The 23,274-nt window shown below is 37.7% G+C and overlaps 1 protein-coding gene across 1 annotated transcript; it reads right to left on the bottom strand.

Moving 5' to 3' along the window:
• Positions 1-256: 256 nt before the first annotated feature.
• Positions 257-23,236, bottom strand: abcc10 (ATP-binding cassette, sub-family C (CFTR/MRP), member 10). The gene is made up of 22 exons (XM_008418602.2): positions 23,004-23,236; positions 22,128-22,342; positions 19,746-21,078; positions 18,536-18,763; positions 16,709-16,865; positions 15,848-15,999; positions 13,905-13,984; positions 13,656-13,827; positions 12,506-12,604; positions 11,843-12,032; positions 11,216-11,293; positions 10,844-11,029; positions 10,088-10,226; positions 9,787-9,979; positions 7,500-7,843; positions 6,597-6,766; positions 6,361-6,521; positions 5,007-5,260; positions 3,929-4,074; positions 3,747-3,844; positions 2,538-2,650; positions 257-708 (listed from the first exon to the last, which is right to left on the bottom strand). The coding sequence occupies exons 2-22, from the start codon at positions 22,301-22,303 to the stop codon at positions 573-575; spliced, it is 4,605 nt and encodes a 1,534-aa protein (XP_008416824.1). The 5' UTR covers positions 22,304-22,342; positions 23,004-23,236; the 3' UTR covers positions 257-572.
• Between the last annotated feature and the right edge of the window lie 38 nt (positions 23,237-23,274).

The following is a 23,274-nucleotide window of genomic DNA, read 5'->3' on the forward strand; positions in this document are numbered from 1 at the left end:
GGTTGGTAGGTAACGGGGAGTGCCTGCTGATTTGTGACGTTACATTCTTGAGGTTTTTAAAGCAGACAAGAAAATCATTAACTTATTGCCAACAAGCGACTAGGTGTTTTTTTAATAGTTTGAGTTGTTTTTTTAGAAGCCGTAGAAACCCACAGGGAAGTATAAAAACATGCTGAATTGTGCAAAACAGGCCCTTTTTTAACAATGTCAGAGCAACTGCATCTGATTGAAGAAGGCAGATGGAAATCTTATGAGATAATATTTTTGTATATTTATTACAAAGTCGGTTTCAACACAAACCGGGATGTCTTCCTCACTTTAACCAATAATATAAACTGGAGAAAAATCCCCAGAGTTATACAACAATCCTTCACATCTTACAAAGTGTGGTGATGTATTCCTGAGTATCTCATCCATGTCCACAGGCATTAAAGGTGCTTTTCTTTCCTTCTGTATTCAAGTTTCTAAATAGAAAAGTAACAGGAAGATGCAATAAAAACATCACAGAGTACTCAGTAAAACATCCAGGATAAAATAGAAAAGCTGGATTCATTCATTGGTTTCTTGATGGACTAATCTCCTCGCCCACCAACCAGTCTGTGGAAGATGGACGTATCGTTCTGACAGAGAGCAGCAGGCGTATCGAACTCTACCACCTTCCCAGCATGCATCACCAGCACACGGTCACAGTCCATGATGGTGTTGATCCTGACGAAACAAACAGATCACAATGACACAATGTTAATGATTGTTCACTGACAATGCTGCGACTCAGTGCAATCTGCTGGGTTTCCTTTGGTCAGCGGTGACAAGTTTTAAGGCCCGGAGGCCAAAAGTGGCAAAGTTAAGCTACAGGCGGGCCACAAAATTCATTCAATTAAAGATGCTAAATTTATTTTATTGGTTTGTTTCTTTTACCTGCTCAACAATAAACAATTTTTGTGAAATCTTTACGTCATTATAAGGTTTAAAGCATGAAACTTTAATGATAAAAGTTCATCATTAAAGGTGAGCCTTTAATGACGTAAAAAAAAAAAAAAAAGGAAATCTGGGACAAAATTTTGACAAAACAAGAATTTCATAACAAGAAACAAGAAACTATTTAATAAGCTTTATTAAAAGAAAAACAAAAATTTTTCTCTTTTTTTTTGCCATTTGTTGTTTTTACTATTCTTGACTCATGATCAGGGGCCAAACAAAATAATTTCAAGGGTCACAAATGGACACTTTGGACACCCCTGCATTAGAGAGTATTTGTTCTATAAATTTGAATGATGAACCCAACTTGATACATTGTCTAATAAATAACTAGAATAAATCAGAATATGTTTAATTGACTTGATTTATCAGGGTTATAATAGTTTGGGTTTTTCGTTAAAGTTTAGTTTTATTTTGGCTCTTTGTTTAATGCAGTTAGTTTTTATGAGTTATAGTAGTGGTTTTAGTTTTTCATTAGTTTTATACGGATTGCGTATACATAAGGTAATGAATACTCAACAGAAGATGCCATTTAAAAAAAAAATTTAATTATTGTTGAACAACCAACCAACTCTAGTAATAAATAGATTCATAAACACAAAAATTAAGGATAATATATATATAATTTCTGTTTTAGTTTTATAAATAGCCAATATAGTTCCAGTTAGTTATGGTTTTTCCTCACCAATTACAGTTTTTATTTCTCAATTTCAGTTTTTGCTATTTGGTTAGTTTTATTTAACTATAATAACTTTGGTATTTATGTGTCTAAGTTTAATGTTTGATGTTCATGGCTCAACATAAATAAATTGAACTGAATATCAGGTGTTGTCTTAAAACAAACACTTGTTTCTATCAAAATTTAGTCCCAGATTTAATTTTAAATGTTAACATTTATTAAAATTTCACAGTGCGTTTTAACTTTTAAAGCTCAGTTTTTCCTGCGGGTGAAAGCCTTCTATCACATTACTCTTACATTTAGAAAAGATGATTTGTACTGACATTAAACTGACTGAAACCGAATGAGAGTCCTGCTTGGTTTTGGTAAAACATTAAATAAACAGAAAACATGAAGCACAAAGAAGAAAGTGCTAATTTTCATTTAGAACAAACACATGCTGGCAGCAGGCACGACGGAGAAATTTCTTCAAACTCATATGATGCAGCTTTTAAGTCCTAAACAGTCTGTACAGAGAAACATCCATCCATCCATCCATCTTCTTTACACCCTTGTCCCTTATTGGGGTCGGGAGGGTTGCTGGTGCCCATCTTCAGCTAACGTTCCGGGCGAGAGGCAGGTTCACCCTGGACAGGTCACCAGTCTGTCACAGGGCAGACTGCCAACAATAAACAATAGAGAAACTATAGAGAAACAATAAAAACTTTAATTAAGTTAAGAATGGAGTTATGGCGACCTCTGGTGGAAAGATCCAACAGCGAGATGTGGTTCTGCTGAGAAGCAGAAATTACACTATACTTTAATCCTTTTTGTAGGGATTAAATTGTCTTAATCTGATACCAAACTGGGGGACAGAAAATGAAATGCCAGAGCATCTAACCTGTGGGCGATAGTGAGCACCGTTTTGTCCCGAAACGTCTCTCTGATCGTCTGCTGCAGCAGTTTGTCTGTCTTCTGGTCCACGCTGGCTGTGGCTTCATCGATACAAAGAACCTCCATGAAGAGAAGAATCAGCATTTTACCCTCAAATATTCACATCTGAAGGTCAGATTATTTATCACCAATGTTTCCAGCGGAGCAGGAACCATTAGAAACTTGGTAATGATTGTGTGAAAACAGAAAAAAGCAGGAAATTAGGAATATATAAATCCATTATTATTATTATTATTTTAAAACAAATGTACTTAAATTATGAGAGCTTGTAAAATTCAAAAGTGTACAATTCATGTTTAAAGTAAGAAATGATCAACTTCCACACTATATTTTACACAAAAATGTTTTAGTTTAAGAGGAGAAATTTTAAAAAACAATTAAAACAACCAAAACCAGTTTTGTATATCAGTGTGGGGGGTACATTTATGGAATGGATTAAATTAAGATTTCAAACAAAGTACAAATATAAACCAGATTAAAAAACTGTTCAAAATGGATCTTATTTCAATGCCAAAAACAAAACAAAACAAAAAAAACGCACTAAGTCTTATAACAGTTTTTGGTCTAGATTTACAAGTAACTTTTCTGCAAGAAATAGCAGCTTGTTTTAAGTCAATAATCCCTTAATACTGATTTAAAAAAATTATGTCACTTACAACATGGGGAAAATGTCATGTTGTAAGTAAAATAATCAATGGGACTCGAACTTTTTCATCAAAATTAAGGAAGTATTGACCTAAAACGATCTCATATTTCTCGGACAAGTTACTTATAAGTTAGTTTTGTCTTAAGATATTGGGAATAGAAACTAGAACAGAAATACTTGGTAATTAGTGGAAATATGTTGTACAGGAAGTCCAGAAATGCTGCTGTTGATATTAAAAAATTATTGTACATTTCAGGATGACAATGTGAGGTCAAACTGTCGTTCAACGTGGGAATAATTTAAGAGTTTATCTGGCTTGTGGAGATTTAAATGTTTGCAGGTTGATGATTTTAGAGCAGCTTGAAAATATAAGATCTTGTATTTTCTTGCAGCTCTTTTTTGAGCAAATGATTATTTGATTTATTTATTTTATATTTTTGCTTTTACACCTTGTCTGTACTCTCTTTGTGTTAAAAAAGTAACTGGGTGTTTGGTTGCAGTGAGACTCACCTTGGCCTGAGTTAGCAGCGCTCTGGCTAGACACAGCAGCTGCCTCTGTCCTGCAGAGAAGAACTTTCCCCGCTCTCCGACCTCGGCGTCCAGGCCACCTGATACAAACAGACCCGAACCGGTGTTTACGTCTCAACCAGTCCATCATGGGACAGAGTGAACTTCCTGCCAGTAACGCTCACCCATCCTGCTGACGGCGGCGCTCAGGTGGCACTGGTCCAACACGTCCAGCAGCTGCTGGTCCTCGTGTCTCTCGCATGGGTCCAGGTTGTCCCGGACGGTTCCGCTGAACAGGAAGGGATCCTGGGGGATGATGGCCAACCTAGATCTGCAAAACCAGAACGGAGCCACACAGAACAATCAGCCTCTATCACACATAGATCTCTACAGACACTGAGGAAAAGCATTCATCTGATTGGACCTGCTGACCAGTTTTCATCTAATCTGGAACAAACTGACAGAAAACTGCAAAAATGTTGAAACACTGAGCTCCTTTAAACCAAAGCTAGAAAACTAAAAACACAATAAGATACAAAAAAACAAAAGAAAATTATAAATATGATTTTAATAAAAGGCTAAAAACCCATTTGCTTTAAAGAATAAAAGATATAATTAAATAAAAAAAATATATACAAATGATTTTAATAAAAAACTAACAAAAAGCTTAAAAATCTCCCGCTGTTTAAAAAACATGAAATAAAAAAAGGTTATGAACAGTATGAATAAAAATACAAATATACAATATATATATAAAATAAATAATTAAAATAAAATAAAAAAGGCTCAAAACTCATTTGTTTAATGAATAAAAAATATATATAAATTAATAAAATAAAGTAAAATAACACAAACAGGCTAAAATCCCATTTGCTTTGATTTTCTTTTGAAGATAAGTATTTTTTAAGTATAATTAAAAAACAAAGTTAAAAAATAATTTATTTTAAAGAATAAAAAAGCAAAAAAAAATCATTTATTTTAGAAATGAATAAAAGAAAAAGAAAAAAAGATCGCTAAAATCCTGACTTTCCATCAGTTTCCTGTTACACCACTGCATTTTTTGTTGTTATTTTATGTTTAAATCATGTTAGGCACTTTGAATTATTGCCTTGTTGATAAAATAAGCTACACTAAAAAAGGCCTCGTCTCGTTAATACAGTCATGGAAACATAAACGTTTGAGAGTCACTGCAAAACGCTTCACAGTCGTCCCAGGTACCTGCAGTTCAGACCGACAGACTTCAGGCGGCGGCTCCAGTCCTACCTCAGCTGGGCGACGCCCACAGCGCTGACGTCCAGCTGGTCCAGGAGAATCTTCCCCCGGTTGAGCTCCACCATGCGAAACAGGGCCAGAAACATGGTGGACTTTCCAGAACCTGTGCGTCCCACGATGCCGATCTTCTCCCCGGGTCGCACCGCCAGGCTGACTCCGTCCAGTGCGTTGGGAAGACCTTCCCTGTAGGCCAGAACCACGTCACAGAACTCCAGGCGGCCATGTTGGGGCCAGGCGGCGGGCAGCTGCAGTCACAACCATAAAGAGGAGGAGAAGAGGATTTACTCTTTAGTTTTCATGTCAGAGTTAAACTGAAACTCCTCCTTTAGTTATTAGCTTGTGGTCCTTCACTGCAAAAACAGAAAATCTCACCAAGTATTTTAGTCTATTTGCTTTTAGTGCAAATATCTCAGCACACTTGAAATAAGGCAAAACTGACTTACAAGTATATTAGCAAGACAGAGGAGCTTGTTTTATATTGATAAAAAACAGACAATTTCAATTATAAGACAGTTTATCAGGTTATTATTGAAATAATCTAATCAGCCTTTCACTCAGAAGTAGCTCATATGATGAGATCAGCAGATGAGCAGCTCCACCAGGTGTTTACTAATTGCTGCTGGCTAGTCTGAAGGAGCTGAGTGGGGGAGTCACAGAAGCTCTTTTTAACTTTATATAATAATACTGCCTCTTTAATGAATTATTTACTTAGAACAAGCTCCTAAATCTTGCTAAAAAGTTACTTATAACCAGAGTTGGGTAGTAACTAGTTATATTTACTTGAGTAACATTTTGGGGAAAAAGAAAAAGTACTTTTAGGAGTATTTTTACTACACTATGTTTTTATTTTTACTTGAGTAATTTTATTATGCAGTATTTTAACTCTTATTTTCTACCCACTGAATGAAAACAAACATGTTTTAACCAAATATTCACCAGACTCAGACACAAACCTGGAGATTTTGTTAAAGTTTCATAAGTTTTATTTTTGAAAGAAACTGATTTGCCTGATTTTGTTATTTTCTAAATCTATAAATTAATTTAATTTCAATCTTTAAAATATCAACATTTTTTCTTAACTTTATCGTTTTTAAACATTAAACGATTGATAATTTGATCAGTTTCTGAGTACTTGAGTAAACTTTTTACCAAACACTTTTTTACTCTTACTTGAGTAATTTCTTGGACGGCTACTTTTTACTTTTACTTGAGTAAAAATATGTTGAAGTAGAGCTACTCTTTCTGCCCACCTCAGTTTGTTTTGTCTTGTTTACTAAATACTAAGATATTTGCAACAGAAATACTTGGTTAATTTTGTGTTTTTGCAGTGAAGTGTAGCTCCTACCTGGCCGTTGAGTTGCTGTGGTTCAGTTGGTAATTCAGTAGCGTATTCCTCCGTTCTCTCCACACTCACCAGCTGCATTTCCGTCTGTGTGAAGCTGAATATGAGGCCAGACAGCAGCTGAGTGATGGACAGCGCGTAAGACAGGGACAAACCCAGCAGACCTGAGCAGAGCAACAGCAGCCGGTCAGTCTGAGCAGCAGAAACCACCTGATCCACTGGAGTCCGATCTGTCCCACCTGGATCAACAACGCTGTACTGGTGCTGGATGACCGCTATCGCTCCGAGGCCCGTCACCACGGCGACGCCGATCAGCTGCAAGCGGATGTCCAGCCACTGCATGGCGGCGTTGCTGACAAACAGGCAGCGCTGGTTCTGCTCCAGACGTCTGGAGTTCTCCTCCCTGAACCTGACACAGGGGAAACCACTCCAGATTGTTCTTCCTTCTTTAAAACAGAGTCACACATGTGATTACGGCTGAAAAATTATATCAACATAAGCCGATATCGATAATTATTGATTATAATTTTTTTTTGTTTCAAATATCTGAAATATTGCCAAACTGGTGGCGTGAGATTTTCTCTTTTATTCACAGTTTTCACTCCACTGTGTGTTTTTTTTTTAATTTTAAGCAGTTAACAGGCAGGGAAGAAAAAAACCTTAAACTCTTACTGTGCTAGTTACTCGACAGGTTGTTGCTAGGTAAGCACATATTACTCAGCAGGTTGTTGCTAGGTAACCAAAGAATGAGTGAGTTAGTTGATTCCACCAACCTCGCTTAGCTAGCTGTGGGAAGTTTAGCGGCTAAAGCTTTTCATCTCCCTACATCTCCCAGAATGCTTTGCGGTTCTGGATCAGAGTTCAGTGAAATTATTGAATATTCCATCAGATGTATTATCTATTGATATTGATCATGTGCCCATCGCTACATACGTTGTTGCTGAATCATTGACCAGTCCTAAGACTATAAGTGCAAATATCTCTTAGTACACTTGAAATAAGACAAAACTAACTTTTCTGCAAGAAATTGGAGCTCGTCTTAAGTCTATAATTTCTTAATATTGATGAAAATGTTCTGGTTTCACTGGCAGATTGTTTCACTTATAACATGAGAAACGTTACTCTACTTCCCGGCCTCCTACCTGGCAGCGCTACAACTCGCCCTGATGGTTCCCAGCCCAGTAATCGTCTCAGAGAAATGCGAGTAGATGGGCGACAGGGTCAGGCTGCAGAGGCGCTTCAGCTCCCGGGACGTGTGTCTGTAGAAGTTCTGGGTCCGGTAGTAGAGCAGAGCCAGGGGCAGCAGCGGCACCAGCACCCACGGCAGGCCGTAGCTGATCACCACCAGCATGCCCAGCAGGCCGAAGACGTTGGCCAGCAGGATGTTCAGGATGAACGGCAGGCTGTCATCCACGCTGTACAAGTCTGAGGAAAAGCGGTTGAGAATGCGACCCAACGGGGTGACGTCGAAGAACGTCACTGTGGCCTGGAGAACAACACAAAGCAGAGGTTTCATTTATGCTGTTTAATAGCAGGAATGCACCGATTGAGGTTTTCTTTGGCCAATCTCTGATTACCTATATTGTAAAAGTCTGACCTGCCAATTCTGATTTTTGGCTGATACCCTTTTTTTGTCTGAAATGTGGCTTAATATAAGAAGAAAGTTGCTGAGTTGGCATCAATGTTGTGACTATTGTTAACTGTGAACGTGCAGATATGACCTGGTGGACCGGTATGTCCGTCAAACCGCTCTAACAGGAGGACAGCGGTGGATTTTTAGACATTTGTTGAGGCAGATAAGATCAGTGGATAAGATTGGAATCAAAATAAATATAAAAAATTAAGGAAATCGGTATCAATAAATCAGTGGACCCCTATTTCATAGTCCTCATTCAACTAAGAACATACCGTATTTTCCGCACTATAAGGCGCACCTAAGAACCTTCAATTTTCTCAAAAGCCGACAGTGCACTTTATAACGCGGTGCACCTTATATATGGACCAATATTGAGCTACAACAGGTCTAGCAACTATGGTAAGCAGCCGCCGACTTCATTTTCCCCCGTAGAAGAAGAAGTGCRCGGTGCATGCTGGGATAGTTGTCAGAACGCTGGTTTGTTAATAAAGTTTGATAATACATTTAAAGCCGGGGGGGGGTGGGGGGGGGGAGAGAGACAGAGACTGCGGCGGCAGCGTGTCGGTTGGTCTGTGTTACCCAGAAAGCAGTTGGGCACAATATCGCAACACTATACTACACTATAGCAGAATACTATATAAAGTACTCGGGGACCACTTCTTTATAAATGTGGATGTTTAATAATAGAGTACGGAACAAATCGGCAACCCAAACTGAGGCGTCTATTCTATGCGCCTTATATATGAAAAAAGTTTTAAAATAGGCCATTCATTGAAGGTGCGCCTTATAATACGGTGCGCCTTATAGTGCGGAAAATACGGTATATTTGAATTTATCTTGTTTTAACAGATCTTGTCTTATAGTACAGAAAAAGATTAGAACCACCAATTTTTTTTCCTTAGAATTCTAATTCTGTCAATTTGTGCCAAATTCCAAATAAACAAACATTCTTAGATATACGTCAGACCTGCATATTATCCACAATAAAAGCCTGTCCCGAATTTGGTAAATCTGAGATTTATGTCAAAATTTTGATAAAAAGTACAAATTATACAATCATACATCTTTGAAAAGCAGAAGTGGAGCCGCCTGCACACCCAACAAGAATGGAGCAAGTGGTTTCTGGACAATAAAACAGTTGTTTTTTCCAGCAGCCATTGTAGAGCGCATATAGTGGTAAACCCAGCTGAGCAAACATTCTAGCACTCAGCTTGGGTTGCTAGGCAACAGGCTGGGCTAGGCTGGGGTTGCTCGGTAACAGGATTTTTGAGACGGCTTATTTTTCAAACGCCACAAAACATCAACTTATTGCCAAAAAAAACAGGTGTGTTTTTTTTAAGCGCTTGAGCTGTTTTTAGAAGCAGCAGAGATCCGAGTGGAAATATGAAAACGTACAACATTTTTCATAATACGCCCCTTTAAGAAATTCTTTAGAAATGAAAGCTTGTCATCTATGGAGAGCTTACTTGACTTGTTATGCTACTGTCATTATATTAGTTGAAAACAGATCTCAAAATAACGATGTCTTTAATCGCAATAATTTCTGGGATAATTTATCGTCTAGCAAAATTTGTTATCATGTTAACCCTTTCTTCACCACTTCACAATGATGCACGAACACGCAAACTGGGTTGAGCTCTCATGTAAAATCCCAATAAATCACACTGAAATCTGTAGCTAAGGGCTTCATGTCATGAAGTATGAATATATTTCCAAAGCACTTTTATAAACTCATGTTTTCTTCTTAGCAGTCATCCCATAATCACCGCTAACCGTTAGCCGCTGTAGTGTACCTGGAGGACCCGGTCCAAAAGTCGGTTGTGGATGGCAGAAGCAGCACAGATGACTCCGTAGGCGAAGAGGAAGGCCCGAAGCGCCGTGAACACGGTGTTGGAGGCGGCTATGGAGCCGTAGATCGTCAGGTAGAAGCTAACGTCGCTGGTGGCGTTGCTGGAAACAAAAACCTCCACAGAGGGCAAAGGGCTTCTGGATGGAAATATATTCATTCAGTAAATTCACATTTTGTTAGTTAAATAATACTTATACCAAGTACTTTATCTTATTTAAATGATTTTTTCAGTTTGAATGACTTACATCAAGCCTCCAGGTGAGAAAAGAAGGATGTGAAGAGGAACCGGACCGACTGAAGACGAGTCGTTTGCAGAACTGGAACCGTTGTGTTTCAGTGAGGAGATCCAGTGGGAAAGCCACCAATCAGAAACGTTCTTCGAGGCTTAAAACATTAATGTACAAAGTACAGAATTAATAGCAGATATGATAATAATTTGCACAAATTGTATTTCTGCTACTCTCCACCATTAAGATTATAATTTTCCGATAGTGTCGACTGTATTTTCTGTTGCTTGTATTGAGAGCGGAACATTAATTTATCATTTATTTATCTGTATTCAAGTTTGGTGGGATTTGGAATGACTTTCAGTGTTGCAGTTTTTTATGTCTTGGAAGACAAAAATATAATGTTTTGACAGGATTGCAGAAACAAAAGTAACAAAAAATAACTTGATTTCAAACGGAAAAACGGAAAATATGTTATTCTGATATTTATTCAGAAATATCAGCCACAGCTATACAACTTTATTTTTTACACATAACTGACACTTTAAGATCGTTTTACCTTCATTTCTAAATATTCTTATAATTTGTCTCTCATCGATGCTGATTGGCAGACTGTCCCAGACCCACTGTTGTTTTTGTTTCTTATATAATCACACATAACGTTTGCTTTCAGCCCGACTGTGTTCAGATTCAACTGCTATATTTTGTCCTGATTATGTTCTAGTAAATAAACCTCTAGAGTCAGAGCAGCGAGCCTTTTCGGGTCTTCCAGACCTTGCATGAGCAGCAGAGACATCAAGATGGCGGCGGCCAGGATTCCACCCACAGCAAACCAGTAGGTCCTGTACACTCCCCACGCCAGTCCTCCCACTCGCTTCTGCTCCGCGCCCAGCAAATCAGGATCGTCGTCCACACAGAGGTCAGGGAGAGGAGCCAGCTCATCCTCACTCTGCTGCTCATCTGGTTTCAATCAGGAAAACAAAACAGAAATTAGACTCTTATAACGCAGCATCAGGTTAAAGCAGCTACAGCTGATTAACCACACAGTTTCAGCTAAAGTGACATTTTTATGCATTCCATTTTGTATCAGAGATGATCCCTAATCGGAGATTTATTCTGAAGAAATCGGTCAGGAGCTCAACGTACCTCTCCGATCTGCTTTGGGATCCTTTCTCCCCATTTTTGGCTCAGACTGAATCAGAGGGAGAATCTCCGCTGGCGTTCCTGTAAAGCAAAACGTAACTCTGCAGAGTAAAACAACAAATTCTTCCTACAATAAATAAAGTTTTTATAAATATTTTTATATTTAATGGTGCAGAAAAGGATTTTTGTTTCTGTTAATGCAACTCAAGTCTGTTTTTCTTTAATTGTGCTTCTAAATAACAAATAGCCCTAATTGGTATTGATGCATATAACACTTAGTAGTAAAGAACAACTTTGTAAAAATTATTTCTGTGTTTGACATTATTGGAAAGCTTAGACACTTTCAGAATCTGTAACTCAATATACTCAAGAAGACGTGTTCGTGGCTTTGTCATGGCCAAACAGCACCACTGTTCTTCTCATTAGGATGAACAAAGAAAACAACAAGTGACCCAAGAAGCTAATATTTTCATCATATATTAAGTTGTATTATCACGGGGACAATTTCAGGTTAGCTGGTCTGTGACTGTTAAATGGGATAACTGGTCCTCAGCCTGCAAAAGTTTGAGAAACTCTGCTGTAGTGTGTTTCTACAGCTGTAGTCTTCAGTAAACAGAGTTCGGTCGCTACCTGTCTTGATTATGGTCCCGTTGTCCATGAGGACGACCATGTCGGCTCTGTCCACAAACTCGATGCGGTGGGTGCAGAGGATTCTGGTCTTCCCTCTGAGGAGCCCCAGGATGCATTTCTTCATCAGGTGTTCAGCCACGTCTGTGTCGACCGCTGCCAGCGGATCATCCAGCAGGTAGATCTCTTTGTCCTGGTGAGGAGGCCAGAAGAAAAGATGGAGGCTCACATGATTACAGCATGGATGTGATGGTGTGTCGGAGAGAGTAGGAGCTTCTTAAAGAGACAGAAGCCCAATTTCAAACCAGCAAATTCTTCTGTTCCAATAAAACCAGGTTTAATAAACATTCTGACTATTTTGTCTGTTCTATCATATCTGCTAATCCTCCCTTCGTTCACCACACATATAAATAGCTTGAGGCAGGATTAGCTTCCAGCTACAGTTGTGCAGATGCTATAGCTTCAGCTTTTATCAAAGACCTTTGAGTCTCTTTGTTGGTTGTTTCATGGAGTTTCTAACACCTAGACATGCAGGTGAAACTTGATCTGATCCGTTTACTGAATGCAAAAACACTAAACCAAGTCATTTCAATGAGTCTAAAACTTTACCTTGAATATAAAGTGGTTTATAAGTAAAATATTATTATAATGGAGTAGAGGACTGACCATATAAGCAGCTCTGGCCAGGGCCAGCCTGGCCTTCTGTCCTCCACTCAGAGTCACTCCGTTTTCTCCCACTTCTGTTTTATCGCCGTTTGGTAAAACCTGCAGCAACACAAACGAATCCCAGTCAATTCGCCACAAAACACAAACTTATTTCAACCTGAGCTTCACCTTTTCATCACACCGCAAAAAGACAAAACCTTGCCAAGAGTTTTTGGTCTAGTTTCTAAAGCAAGTATCTTATTACACTTGAAATAAGACAAAACTAACTTAGAAGTGACTTTTCACCAAGATGTAGAATTTTATTTTAAGTAAATAATTCTTTAATATTGATGAAAAAATACTAGTTCCACTGGCAGATTGATTGATTTATTATTAGATGTTTTCCCATATCACAGGTGAAATTATCTACCAGTGGAACTGGTACATTTTCATCAATATAAATGAATTATTAACTTAAAACAAGCTCCAATATCTTGCTGAAAAGTTACTTGCCTGTAAGTTTTATCTTATTTCAAGTGGACTAAAATATTTTCACATCTTATGTTTTTGCAATTTACTTCCCATTTACAAACCCTGCTCATAAAAAACATTTTATATCATATATAGATTTATCTGCCTTAATAAACTCACTATGAGTAAACTCTATGTGACATATTTCCACTTCATGGACTCAGTGGGGTTTGAGAATCTACAGAAAAGCTTCTTAAACTGCGATTTAGTTTTTTTTTTAATTATGTTTATACGATTCATATATTGTGTCTGAAATAAATGAAATAATGATAATGAATATTTGGGCTTTTAAATTTAATTACAGAGAGATTATTATAAAATATACTCAAAATTATGTCCCTGAATACTTTATAGTCCCTCATCAAACAATAAGATGCTGCACAGTGAAAAAAAAAAAGAAAAGAAAAACAACATCTCTAATTTACGGTAAACTAAAGACGTTTTTTTACAGTGTACTTTAAATAATTGGATGTTTGAATCAATGCACAGACAGTACAAAACATAACGGCTTCATTCTCTATGCCAAAAAAAAATTAAAGAAGAGGCAAAATGTCAAACACAACTTGGAAACAAATAAAATAATCAAAGAGAAAATGCATTGAAATTACAGTTATTTTAAACAGGTATGAGTAAATCGTACACTGAGGTCGTCAGAGAGCGCGCAGGCCTCGATCACAGCTTGGTAGAGAGCAGCACTGTAGTCCTTTCCAAACAGGATGTTGTCTCGTACTGAAGCGTGTTGGATCCACGGTTCCTGAGCGGCTAAACCAAAACCAGCCTCTCTGTTGGCCACATAGAGAACGCCACTCATTCTGCAGAGCAGAGGACAAATAAATACACTCAAACAGAGCTGTGAACTTAATTGTGCAGATAAAAACGGTTTCAGTACCTGCTGAGTTCTCCGGTGATGGCTGCCAGTAAGGAACTTTTCCCACAGCCGACTTTCCCCACAACCACCACCAGAGAGCCCTGAGGAAAACACAGGATGCTGCTCACATGGACACCAGAAAGATGAACAGATCTGACAAATACACAAAACCTTACAAAGCATTTCTGGTTCAGTTTCTGGTGCAAATGTTAAAGAACACTTGAAATAAGACAAAACTAATTTGCAAGTAACTTTTCAGCTTGTTTAGAGTCAATAATTCCTTAATATTGATGAAAAAGTTTTAGTTCCACTGGAAGATTGTTTCACTTATAACACGACATTTTTCATGTGGAACTAAAACTTTTTCATGAATATTAAGGAATTATTGACTCTAAACAAGCTTCTTTATCTTGCTTAAAAGTAATTTATAAGTTAGTTTTATCTTATTTCAAGTTTATTTAGATATGTAGAAAGTAGATAAAAAAAATACTTGGTAAGATTTTGTGTTTTTGCAGTGTTACCCAAATATTCTATTTTATTTAAATTCATTGCACCATTATTAGCTCCAAGCTAATGATTAGGAATTTGATCCAACTTAAATACGGACATTTTGCATTTAGAAACAAAAAGAGACACATTCAAAAATGGGGATGATATACACTGCAAAAACACAAAATCTTACCAAGTATTTTTGTCTGGTTTCTAATGCTAATATCTTAGTTCACTTGAAATAAGACAAAACTAAATTACAAGTAACTTTTCAGTCACAAATAGAAGCTTGTTTTAAGTAAATAATTCTTGATGAAAAACTACTAGTTCCACTAGCAGAAACTTATAGTGTGAGAAAAATGTCTTGCTATAAGTTAAATAATCTGCCAGTGGAGCTTGAACTATTTTTTATTCAATTAATTTCTTAACACAAGCTTCTATATCTTGCTTAAAAGTAACTTCTAAGTTAGTTTGTCTTGTTTCAAGTGTAATAAGATATTTCCACTTGAAACAAGACAAAAATACTTGGTAAGATTTAGTATTTTTGCTGTGTAAAAGTAAAAAAATAAAAAAAGATGTGGTGGCTAACACACATAAACAGCCAGGATGCCGACTGGAAAAATTAACAGAAAAACAAAAAAACTAGAATTACAGCCGCTGTTAAACTGTTCAATGATAATTTATGCAGTTTGAAAATATCACAATGTTTACATTTTTAATAATAATAATTAGGTGTGAAAATTTTTACTGAATTAATCATAATGAATTGATTATTGAAATAATCGTCAACTAATTTAGTAATTGATTAAGCCTCAATAAATCTCCATTCGCTGGAAGAATAAACATATTTAGAGCAGCAATTCAGTTAAAGCTGTATAAAAAAAGATATATCTTTTATAAGTAGATTTTAAAAAAAGCTCATCTGTAAATATGTTCGACCCAAAACTCTTTGAGTTGCATAATTTTGAAATTTTGTAAAGAAATAATTTCAATTTGATGTTAGACGGGGGTTTTTTCAGCTACAAGTGATCTAAAGAAAACCTTTACTTTTGCATTTTAGGCAATAAAAATGTTATTTTCTTATTTGAAGAAGGAGTTATATAATTTCTTAAATATATTTCTAATATTGTATAAGATAAGCTTATGTTGTTAAATAAAAAAATCTGAATGTGAACATTTTTGTGATTAGACAATTAATCATCGATTGTTAGTTGCAACTCTAAACATAATCATACAATGTAATGCAATTCTCACTGATTTACATGAAACCAGTCAAAGTTACACAACATATGGCTGTTTAATTGTTTTAAAAATGGATAATATAATATAAAAGTGGTCAGAATGTAAAACATTGGAGACACAAATCTGATCCATGTGTTTGTCTTTGGTTCGATGAACCAGTTCTGCAGGAATGTCGAAGAGCAAAAAGCCAAGAAGGAATGAAGACAATCATCAGCACGAAGCAGCAGCTCTACCTTAGCTACATGTAGATTCAAGTTTTGCAGCAGCAGACTTCCTGTCCCAGCTTCACTTCCTGTTTCTCCCACTTCACCGCCATCGGGCAGCCGCCAGGAAAACGTGGCCCGACTCAGCAGGACGGACGTCTGGTCGGTGTCTTCAGAAGACACTGTGGACAAATCACTCATGTTTCAGTAAAAAAACAGATTAGGAACAAGGTTTGTCACAATAAGCAATAAATCAATTAACTATATGATCAACTAAAATGAGCTCAATCATTTATCATTTTTCTCTCTTCACCAAAAGAGAAAAATCATGAATAACTGATATTTATTGTAGCAATAAATCAAAATTCTTATCATAATAAGAAATTTATCATGATAAACGATACAATAAATACCCACTTCTACTTCACAACGGAACTAAAAAACAATTTAAAATGGTGTATTTTTTTTTATTTTCACTGTTTGTTCAATAAATATCAATAAAATTAAAAACATGATTATTAGTTACGATATGCAGTTTAAAGATATAAATTACATTTCTTTGGGTGATAGACTTATTTAATCCTACCCCTTTTCTCAATGTAATGAAGTATTTCACTAACCGACTCAATAATAAAAATACATTTTTATTTAAAAGCATGTTAAGGTTTTCATTTGCCTGTTTAATGTACTGCACTAAAAAACAACAAATTAAACAAAGTGATTACAAACTGACTCATAACAGGTCAAGAAAATGTACTGATCCACAATAATAATAATAATAATAATAATAATAATACATTCAGATTTAATAATCTGAATGAAAATTATGATGCTCATTTCAATGATTAATTGCGACAAGTTTGTGTTTTAGATAAAAAAGCAGAATCCCACCCCGGGTGTAGTAGGCCTCCAGGTCCTGGTTGGTCAGTTTGAAGAAGCGCTGGATTCGCTCCAGAGACACTTTGGCCTCCAGGATGCCGTTCAGCACCCAGGGGAAAGCATTGAGAGGCATGATCAGCATTCCCACCAGCGCCACAGTGGTGAACACCTGCAGGGGGCAGAAAACCTCAGATCACCCTGCAAAACCTTCTGAATGCTCCATTTTCATACTTTATGGCCCCCAGCACGTTATTGTTTACATCCACATCTTCTGAACCAGAACCAAATGAGGAGAAGCAGCATTCAGCTTCTATGCACCACAAATTTGGAACAAACTTCCAGGAAACTGTAAAACAGCTGAAACACTGGGAGCCTTTAAATCTCAACTTAAAACCCACCTGTTTAGAGTTGCTTATGGCTAAATTAGGGTTAGAGTGCGGGTTTTGATGTCTTCCATGTTTTTATGTCTTTAATGTTTTTAATTTCTTTTTATTTCTTTTCTACGTTTTCATGATGTAAAGCCCCCCGGAAAATGTCCCAGTTAAACGACGTTTAACTAAAGTTCTACAGGGTTTAGAGTCCCAGTTGACGGAGTTTCAACTAAAAACCTAGAGGTTGGAGTCCTTGTCAAATGGTGTTTTTGACTAAAGTCCCTGAGGGTTAGAATCCCAGTTAAACGACGTTTAACTGAAGTCCTAGAGGGGTGCAGGTTTTAATGTTTTTATCTTTTTTTTTTAAATCTTTCTCTTTCTAACTGTTTATTCACTGTCACATGCTGTTTTTATTTTAATTATGTAAAGCACTTTGAAATGCCTTGCTGCTGAAATGTGCTATACAAATAAAATTTGATTGATTGATCCGCACAACGCAGGAGGGCAAAAAGACGATTCTTTTACATCCCATGATAACCGCGCTAACGTGGAAGAACAATCCCGTAAACTAAATGAGACCTGGAGACAAAGGAATTATTCATTCAGAAAAACTGATGAAGAACCATTTCTTTTCTCGCTTTCTGTGTTGGACACGATGCAAACTGTTCATTTCCTGACACCAAAAACCATTAACTTATTGCCAAAAACCAGCTTTTTGTTTTTAAAGGTGACCTTGGACAGGTTAGGATAGGTCTACATATAAAATATGTTCATTACATTTTGACATTGAGATTTTAGTTTGATCAGTTCTACCTACCTTGAACGCCTGTTTTAGGGTTTCATCACTTTAAATCCAAATAAGCTGCTGGTGGCCACTCAACGTTTACACTCACACGTAAAAAATGGCTGCAAACATATGCGCAATTGTACAACCATACATCTTTGAAAAGCAGAAGTGGAGCTTTGTGCACAGCCAACATGAATGTAGCAAGTGGTTTCTGGATGGTAAGTCAGCAAAAAAAAAAAAAACCTGTCTTTTCCAGCAGCCATTGTACAGCCCCTACAGTGGTGAAACCAGCTGATCAAATGTGTTGGAGCTCAGCCGGGGTTGCTAGGTAATGGCGCAGTGTGGCTCAAAAATCAGGATGCTTTTGAAATGTCTAATTTTCTATTGCCTTAAGTGCCTGAGTTGTTTTTAGAAACCCAAACAAAAAACCATTCAAAATGTAAATATGGGGTAATAGGTCCCTTTTAATTAAAAGGTTTATTTCCATTTGTTCTACTTAAAGAACACGGTTTGTCTTTGAGTTTTACGTTTTCAATTTATGCATGTCAAGATATTATTATTGCATCTCAGTGTGAGATTCCTGGTTGAATAAAATCCAGAAAATAAGGAGTCATAAACATCAACTTCACGTAGAAGCATAATAACATTCGAGAAAGTCAGTAGAATGAAAAGAGTTTCTACCTTGGCGGCTGTTAGCTGGTGTCCAAGCAGCACGTATGTGACAAAGGTGAGGACACAGATGACGACGGGCAGAGCGGCCCAGGTGTACACACACATGGCGTCCAGGTACTTGAGGTTCTTGAGGTGCGCCAGCTCTTGTTCCCGATACTTAGCCACCTTCTGGGTGAAATGAGGCTCCCAGTTGTAGAACTTAATGACACGGATGCCAAAGAGGATCTCCGTCATTAGCTTTGGACGAAACAAAAAGTCTTTTAGGTTCTGAAATGGAGGGTTAGCAAACCTTTCATTCAGTAAAATTCAAGAACTTTTCAAGCATTTTTATGGTTACCTTTTCAAACCTTTACGCTTTGGAGATAAAAATGAATACAAATGAACTAAAAAAAAAGTTTCAATTCACGATTATATAATATTACTTATTTTTTGTGGTAGTTTTCCACATTCTAGGGTAGAAAACATTCTACAGTTTTCTACAATTGTTTTTGTTTTAACCTACATCTGACTGGACTGAGAACAAAACACTAATTTAACAAAAACTTTTATTTCAATCATATAGATCGTTAATGTGACAGACTTGGATGTGATGAGAGTTTGGTAATAACTAGTTAAATTTACCCGAGCAACATTTTTATTTAAAAAAATACTTTTAGGAGTATTTTTACTACGCTGTACTTTTTACTTGTACTCGAGTAATTTTATTATGAAGTATTTCTACTCTTGAGTAAAATTTCTGGGTTTTCTACCCATTGAATGAAAAACAATCATGTTTTAATCAAAGATTCAACAGACAGACACACACCTGCAGTTTTTGTGAAAGTTTTTCATTGAAAGAAACTGATTAGGAAAAATTTTCTTTTACCTGATTTTGTTATTTTTTGTGACTTACATGAATTATTATAATTTTCATCCTTAAAATACCAAAATTTCCACTTAACTTTATGTTTTAGTCTGTCTGATGATGTCATTTTTAAACATTAAATGATTGATAATTTGATCAGTTATTCAAACTTTTTACCCAAATACTTTTTTACAACTTGAGTAATTTCTTGGACAGCTATGTTTTACTGTTATCCGAGTAAAAATATGTTGAAGTCGTGCTGCTCTTGTGTGAGTTGATATGCCTCTTGATATGATATGACAAGCCGGAATGAGAATAACAATCTCACAGTAATTTCTAAGAGTGTTGCCCAAAACAAAAATATGAATATCTCACCTTGACGCGGTTGTCTTTGTATTTAAGCATCTGCTTGTTGTTGCTAAGGATACGGGAGGCGAGGAACTTGTTGAACGGCACCAGCACCAGCGCCACACCGAGTCCCCCGAGGAAAGCTACGCCGACCTGGAGGTACAGCAGGTAGAGGGTGACAGAAAAGCAGAAGGGCAGGCTCCAGAGCTCGTGGAAGCTGTTGAAGAAGTTGACGACGCGGTCTGTGTCGGTGCTCATCAGGTTGACCACTTCTCCCAGCGTGAATCCGGCCAAGCTGCAGCCGCTCACCTGCAGGGCTTTGCCGTAGACGGCCGACACAAGCGAGGCGCGCGCCGACAGAGAAACTTTGGAGACCTGAAAGGTGTAGATGTTCCGGAGAACAGAACCTGCAAGGGTTGCGGCAAAGAGGCCCAACACACAAGCAACGCCTTGACTGGAAGGAGCCTCCTTTTCTTCAATGAAGTTCACCAGACTGCTGAGTAAGAGAGGCCCTGCAAATGTCGATACGTTCACCGTCACCTTCAGCACACCCAGGAGGTAGTAGCGCAACCCAAACGCCTTGTGCAACACTCTCAGCAACCCAACATCCCCTTCAAGCTCCAACAGCTCCTCCTTAGAGTCCAAACCTGTCACCGGTTGGGGCCACTGGTCCTGCTGGTCGCTTCTTTTTGCCCCTTTTCGGCACTTTTCCCAACACTGGTGGAAGTATCGCCAAACAACTCTGGTGCGCAGCTTCCAGGGAAGATGATACACATGCTGCGGTCTTTCCAAATCTCCCTGCCGACCTCGCTTGAGCAACGGATCCAACCAGAGGTAGAAGAGCCGGGACAGGCAGTTGCTTCCGTCCTCAGCGACTATCTCAGCTGTGTCGGGCTCTGAAAGGAGTGGGGAGCCATCCACAGCGTTTATATTCAGGGCGTAATCAGCCTCACAGACGCAAGGAAAAGCAAAGGCAAGAAGGTAAACTAGTAAAAGAAACGCCCTGACTGAGATGAGGACCAACCTGGTCAGTTTAATTGGTTCTGTAAAATATTCCTGGCTATTGCAGTAGATCATCAAGGTGATGACAATGTTGGGCACCAACAGGAGAGTGATAGCAAGCAGCAGCGGCGGTCCTCTTGTTCTCCTGAAACTAGACCTGAGTAACACTGCGATTGCGCTACAGTGAACCAGCCAGGCCAGGAGGGCCGAGCCGTCAGCCAAGACATCCAGGTACATGTCCGCCTGCTGGAGGATGCCCACCAAGATGGCGTCTGCGGTGAAGAGCAGCGCGGCTAGCAGTGCCGAGACCAGTCGAACAGTCCAGCCGCACGGAGCCGACGTCTGGAGAAGGTTACTTCTGAAAAGCAGACAAAAAAGTTCAATATTCATATTCATTTTTTACTTTTTACTATTCATTTCATTAATTTTGATTATTTTAATAGTCCATTATTCTGAATGTGTAAACACTGTCTTATTTTAGTAATATTATAGATGTGAAGTTTGTCAGAAATTGTATTTTATTCGTCAAATTTATTTTGTTTGGTTGAAAACGTATTTTCTCTCTACATTCGCTGCTATGAAAGTTCCCTTACACTGCTCTTGGCAGTTGGTGGTTACCATGGCAGCTCCTCCCCCTTTCTCTGTTGCCATCGGTAACTGCGGTATGCATAAGGATAAGCTGTTTCTTTTACATGTATTATATTTTAACACATACTTGAGACAAATTTATTTATATACAGAGCTTCCTGTGTGATTTTGACATGTTTTGTATATGTTTTTAATTGTTATTATAGTTAATGTTGTTCATTTTAGCTGTGTTTAATTTTACTATTAAATGCTGCTTACTGCTCATTTGGAGCTATTACTCTGTAGTTTGTTTAGGGATATTTAATGTATTTTATTAATGTGTGGGGGCAGAGGCTGCTGGACTGATGCTAACCACCAACTTGATTTCCTCTGTTAGAATAAGTACGGTGAACCTGAGTGCGTCTGTTGAGAAGTCAACCTACTGGACCTGAGACGAATAAAGAAGAGGAACAGGTGCACCGATCCACTTTGTTCACTTCCAATACAGATACTGATATCTGAAGTTCAGTATCGGCCAATACAAAAAATAGTGCTGAATTGACTTAGAATGTTTCTTTTTTTTAAAACACAGACATAAATGTACTAAATTACACATTTATCTGGACCTCAGGAATATAGTTATTTAAATAATAGTGTTTTTGTTTTAGATTTTTGTCTAAATTGTTAAACTTGCATTTTTATTCAACTTTATCGTAAAATAACTTTACACTAGCCTGTTACATCTACTAACTCATTCACTCAAACAATGTGTTAAAACATTTTAAATATTCAGGGATGTGTATTTAATGTAGTTAAAACTGGGGATCAGACCTACAGTACCTGGCCATGCTAAGGTAGCAGGCGCTGAAAACCGCCATCCCAGCATGAGGCAAGGCTCCCAGGACGAGCTGGTTGAAGCAGGGACTGAGGTTCCCGTCCTGCCACAGAGGAAAAGGGTCGTCCTCCGGCGTGTGGCACAGGCCTGACAGCAGCTCAGAGAGCCAGGAGTCCCTCATCCTGTCCTGCTTTCAGACTGACGCAGTTTCAAAACACATCTGTAGAAAGAGAACGTGTGCCACAACAGAGTTGTTTTTCCTTATAGGTTCTTACAGGTGGAGGCCACTAAATTACAAAATCATTCAAAGTTAAAATCAGTATGCAAAACCTGAATTTATAGAATTATTTGCAGGCTAAAACTCCAACTTGGTCTGTGTGATGTGCTGGAACAGCCTACTCAATTATATGCAACTTTTTCCTTTTTTAATTGTTTTCTTTTGTAAATAAGATTATTATTATTTCTGTTTGTGGGGCTTTGATTCAATTTAATTAAATTCAAAATATTGCAGTGGAGACCAATCCCAGCCATACAACAGTGAAGACTACCACAAGTTTTTAAGGACTTTTTTGTATCATCACCTTCTCACTATCGAAATAAAAACACATAATATTGTGATAAACTCTTACATTAAGTAGCCATAAAGTAAAAATGTGTTCATTTAGGACACGGACACACCTGTTTAAACCAGACGTGTTACAATTATGTCAACAAAGGGAGCTACCTGGATTGCTCAGCTAGGTGAATTGTCAAACTTTTTCACTTATCAAGTTAGCTGGATGCAAATTAAATAACCACTGAACTAGAGATAAATAAATCTAACACTAGCGACATAAAATCAGCTCAGAAGTCTTCTCATACAACCGGTGTTACAGTTCTACCTGTAGTGGTGGTAAATGGTGACTTCATCCGGGTAGCATCGACAATCTGGGTTTCCGCAGATTGCCTTATAAATCCTCTGAGTTGGAGGACTTTTTGCTGGTGGACACTATGGACATTAGATGTCCTCTATGTCCATGGCAACCACCATAAATCAAGACACAATAGACATGGCAACCACGGTAACTGAACCCCATTAACAGATGTAGGCTAGCAGGAAGAGACATTTAGCTGCCCTCCTGATTGCCTGTTTTGTTTATGTAGCAAAGCAGC

This window comes from Poecilia reticulata, linkage group LG1, assembly GCF_000633615.1.
Source record: "Poecilia reticulata strain Guanapo linkage group LG1, Guppy_female_1.0+MT, whole genome shotgun sequence".
Taxonomy (NCBI): Eukaryota; Metazoa; Chordata; class Actinopteri; order Cyprinodontiformes; family Poeciliidae; genus Poecilia; species Poecilia reticulata.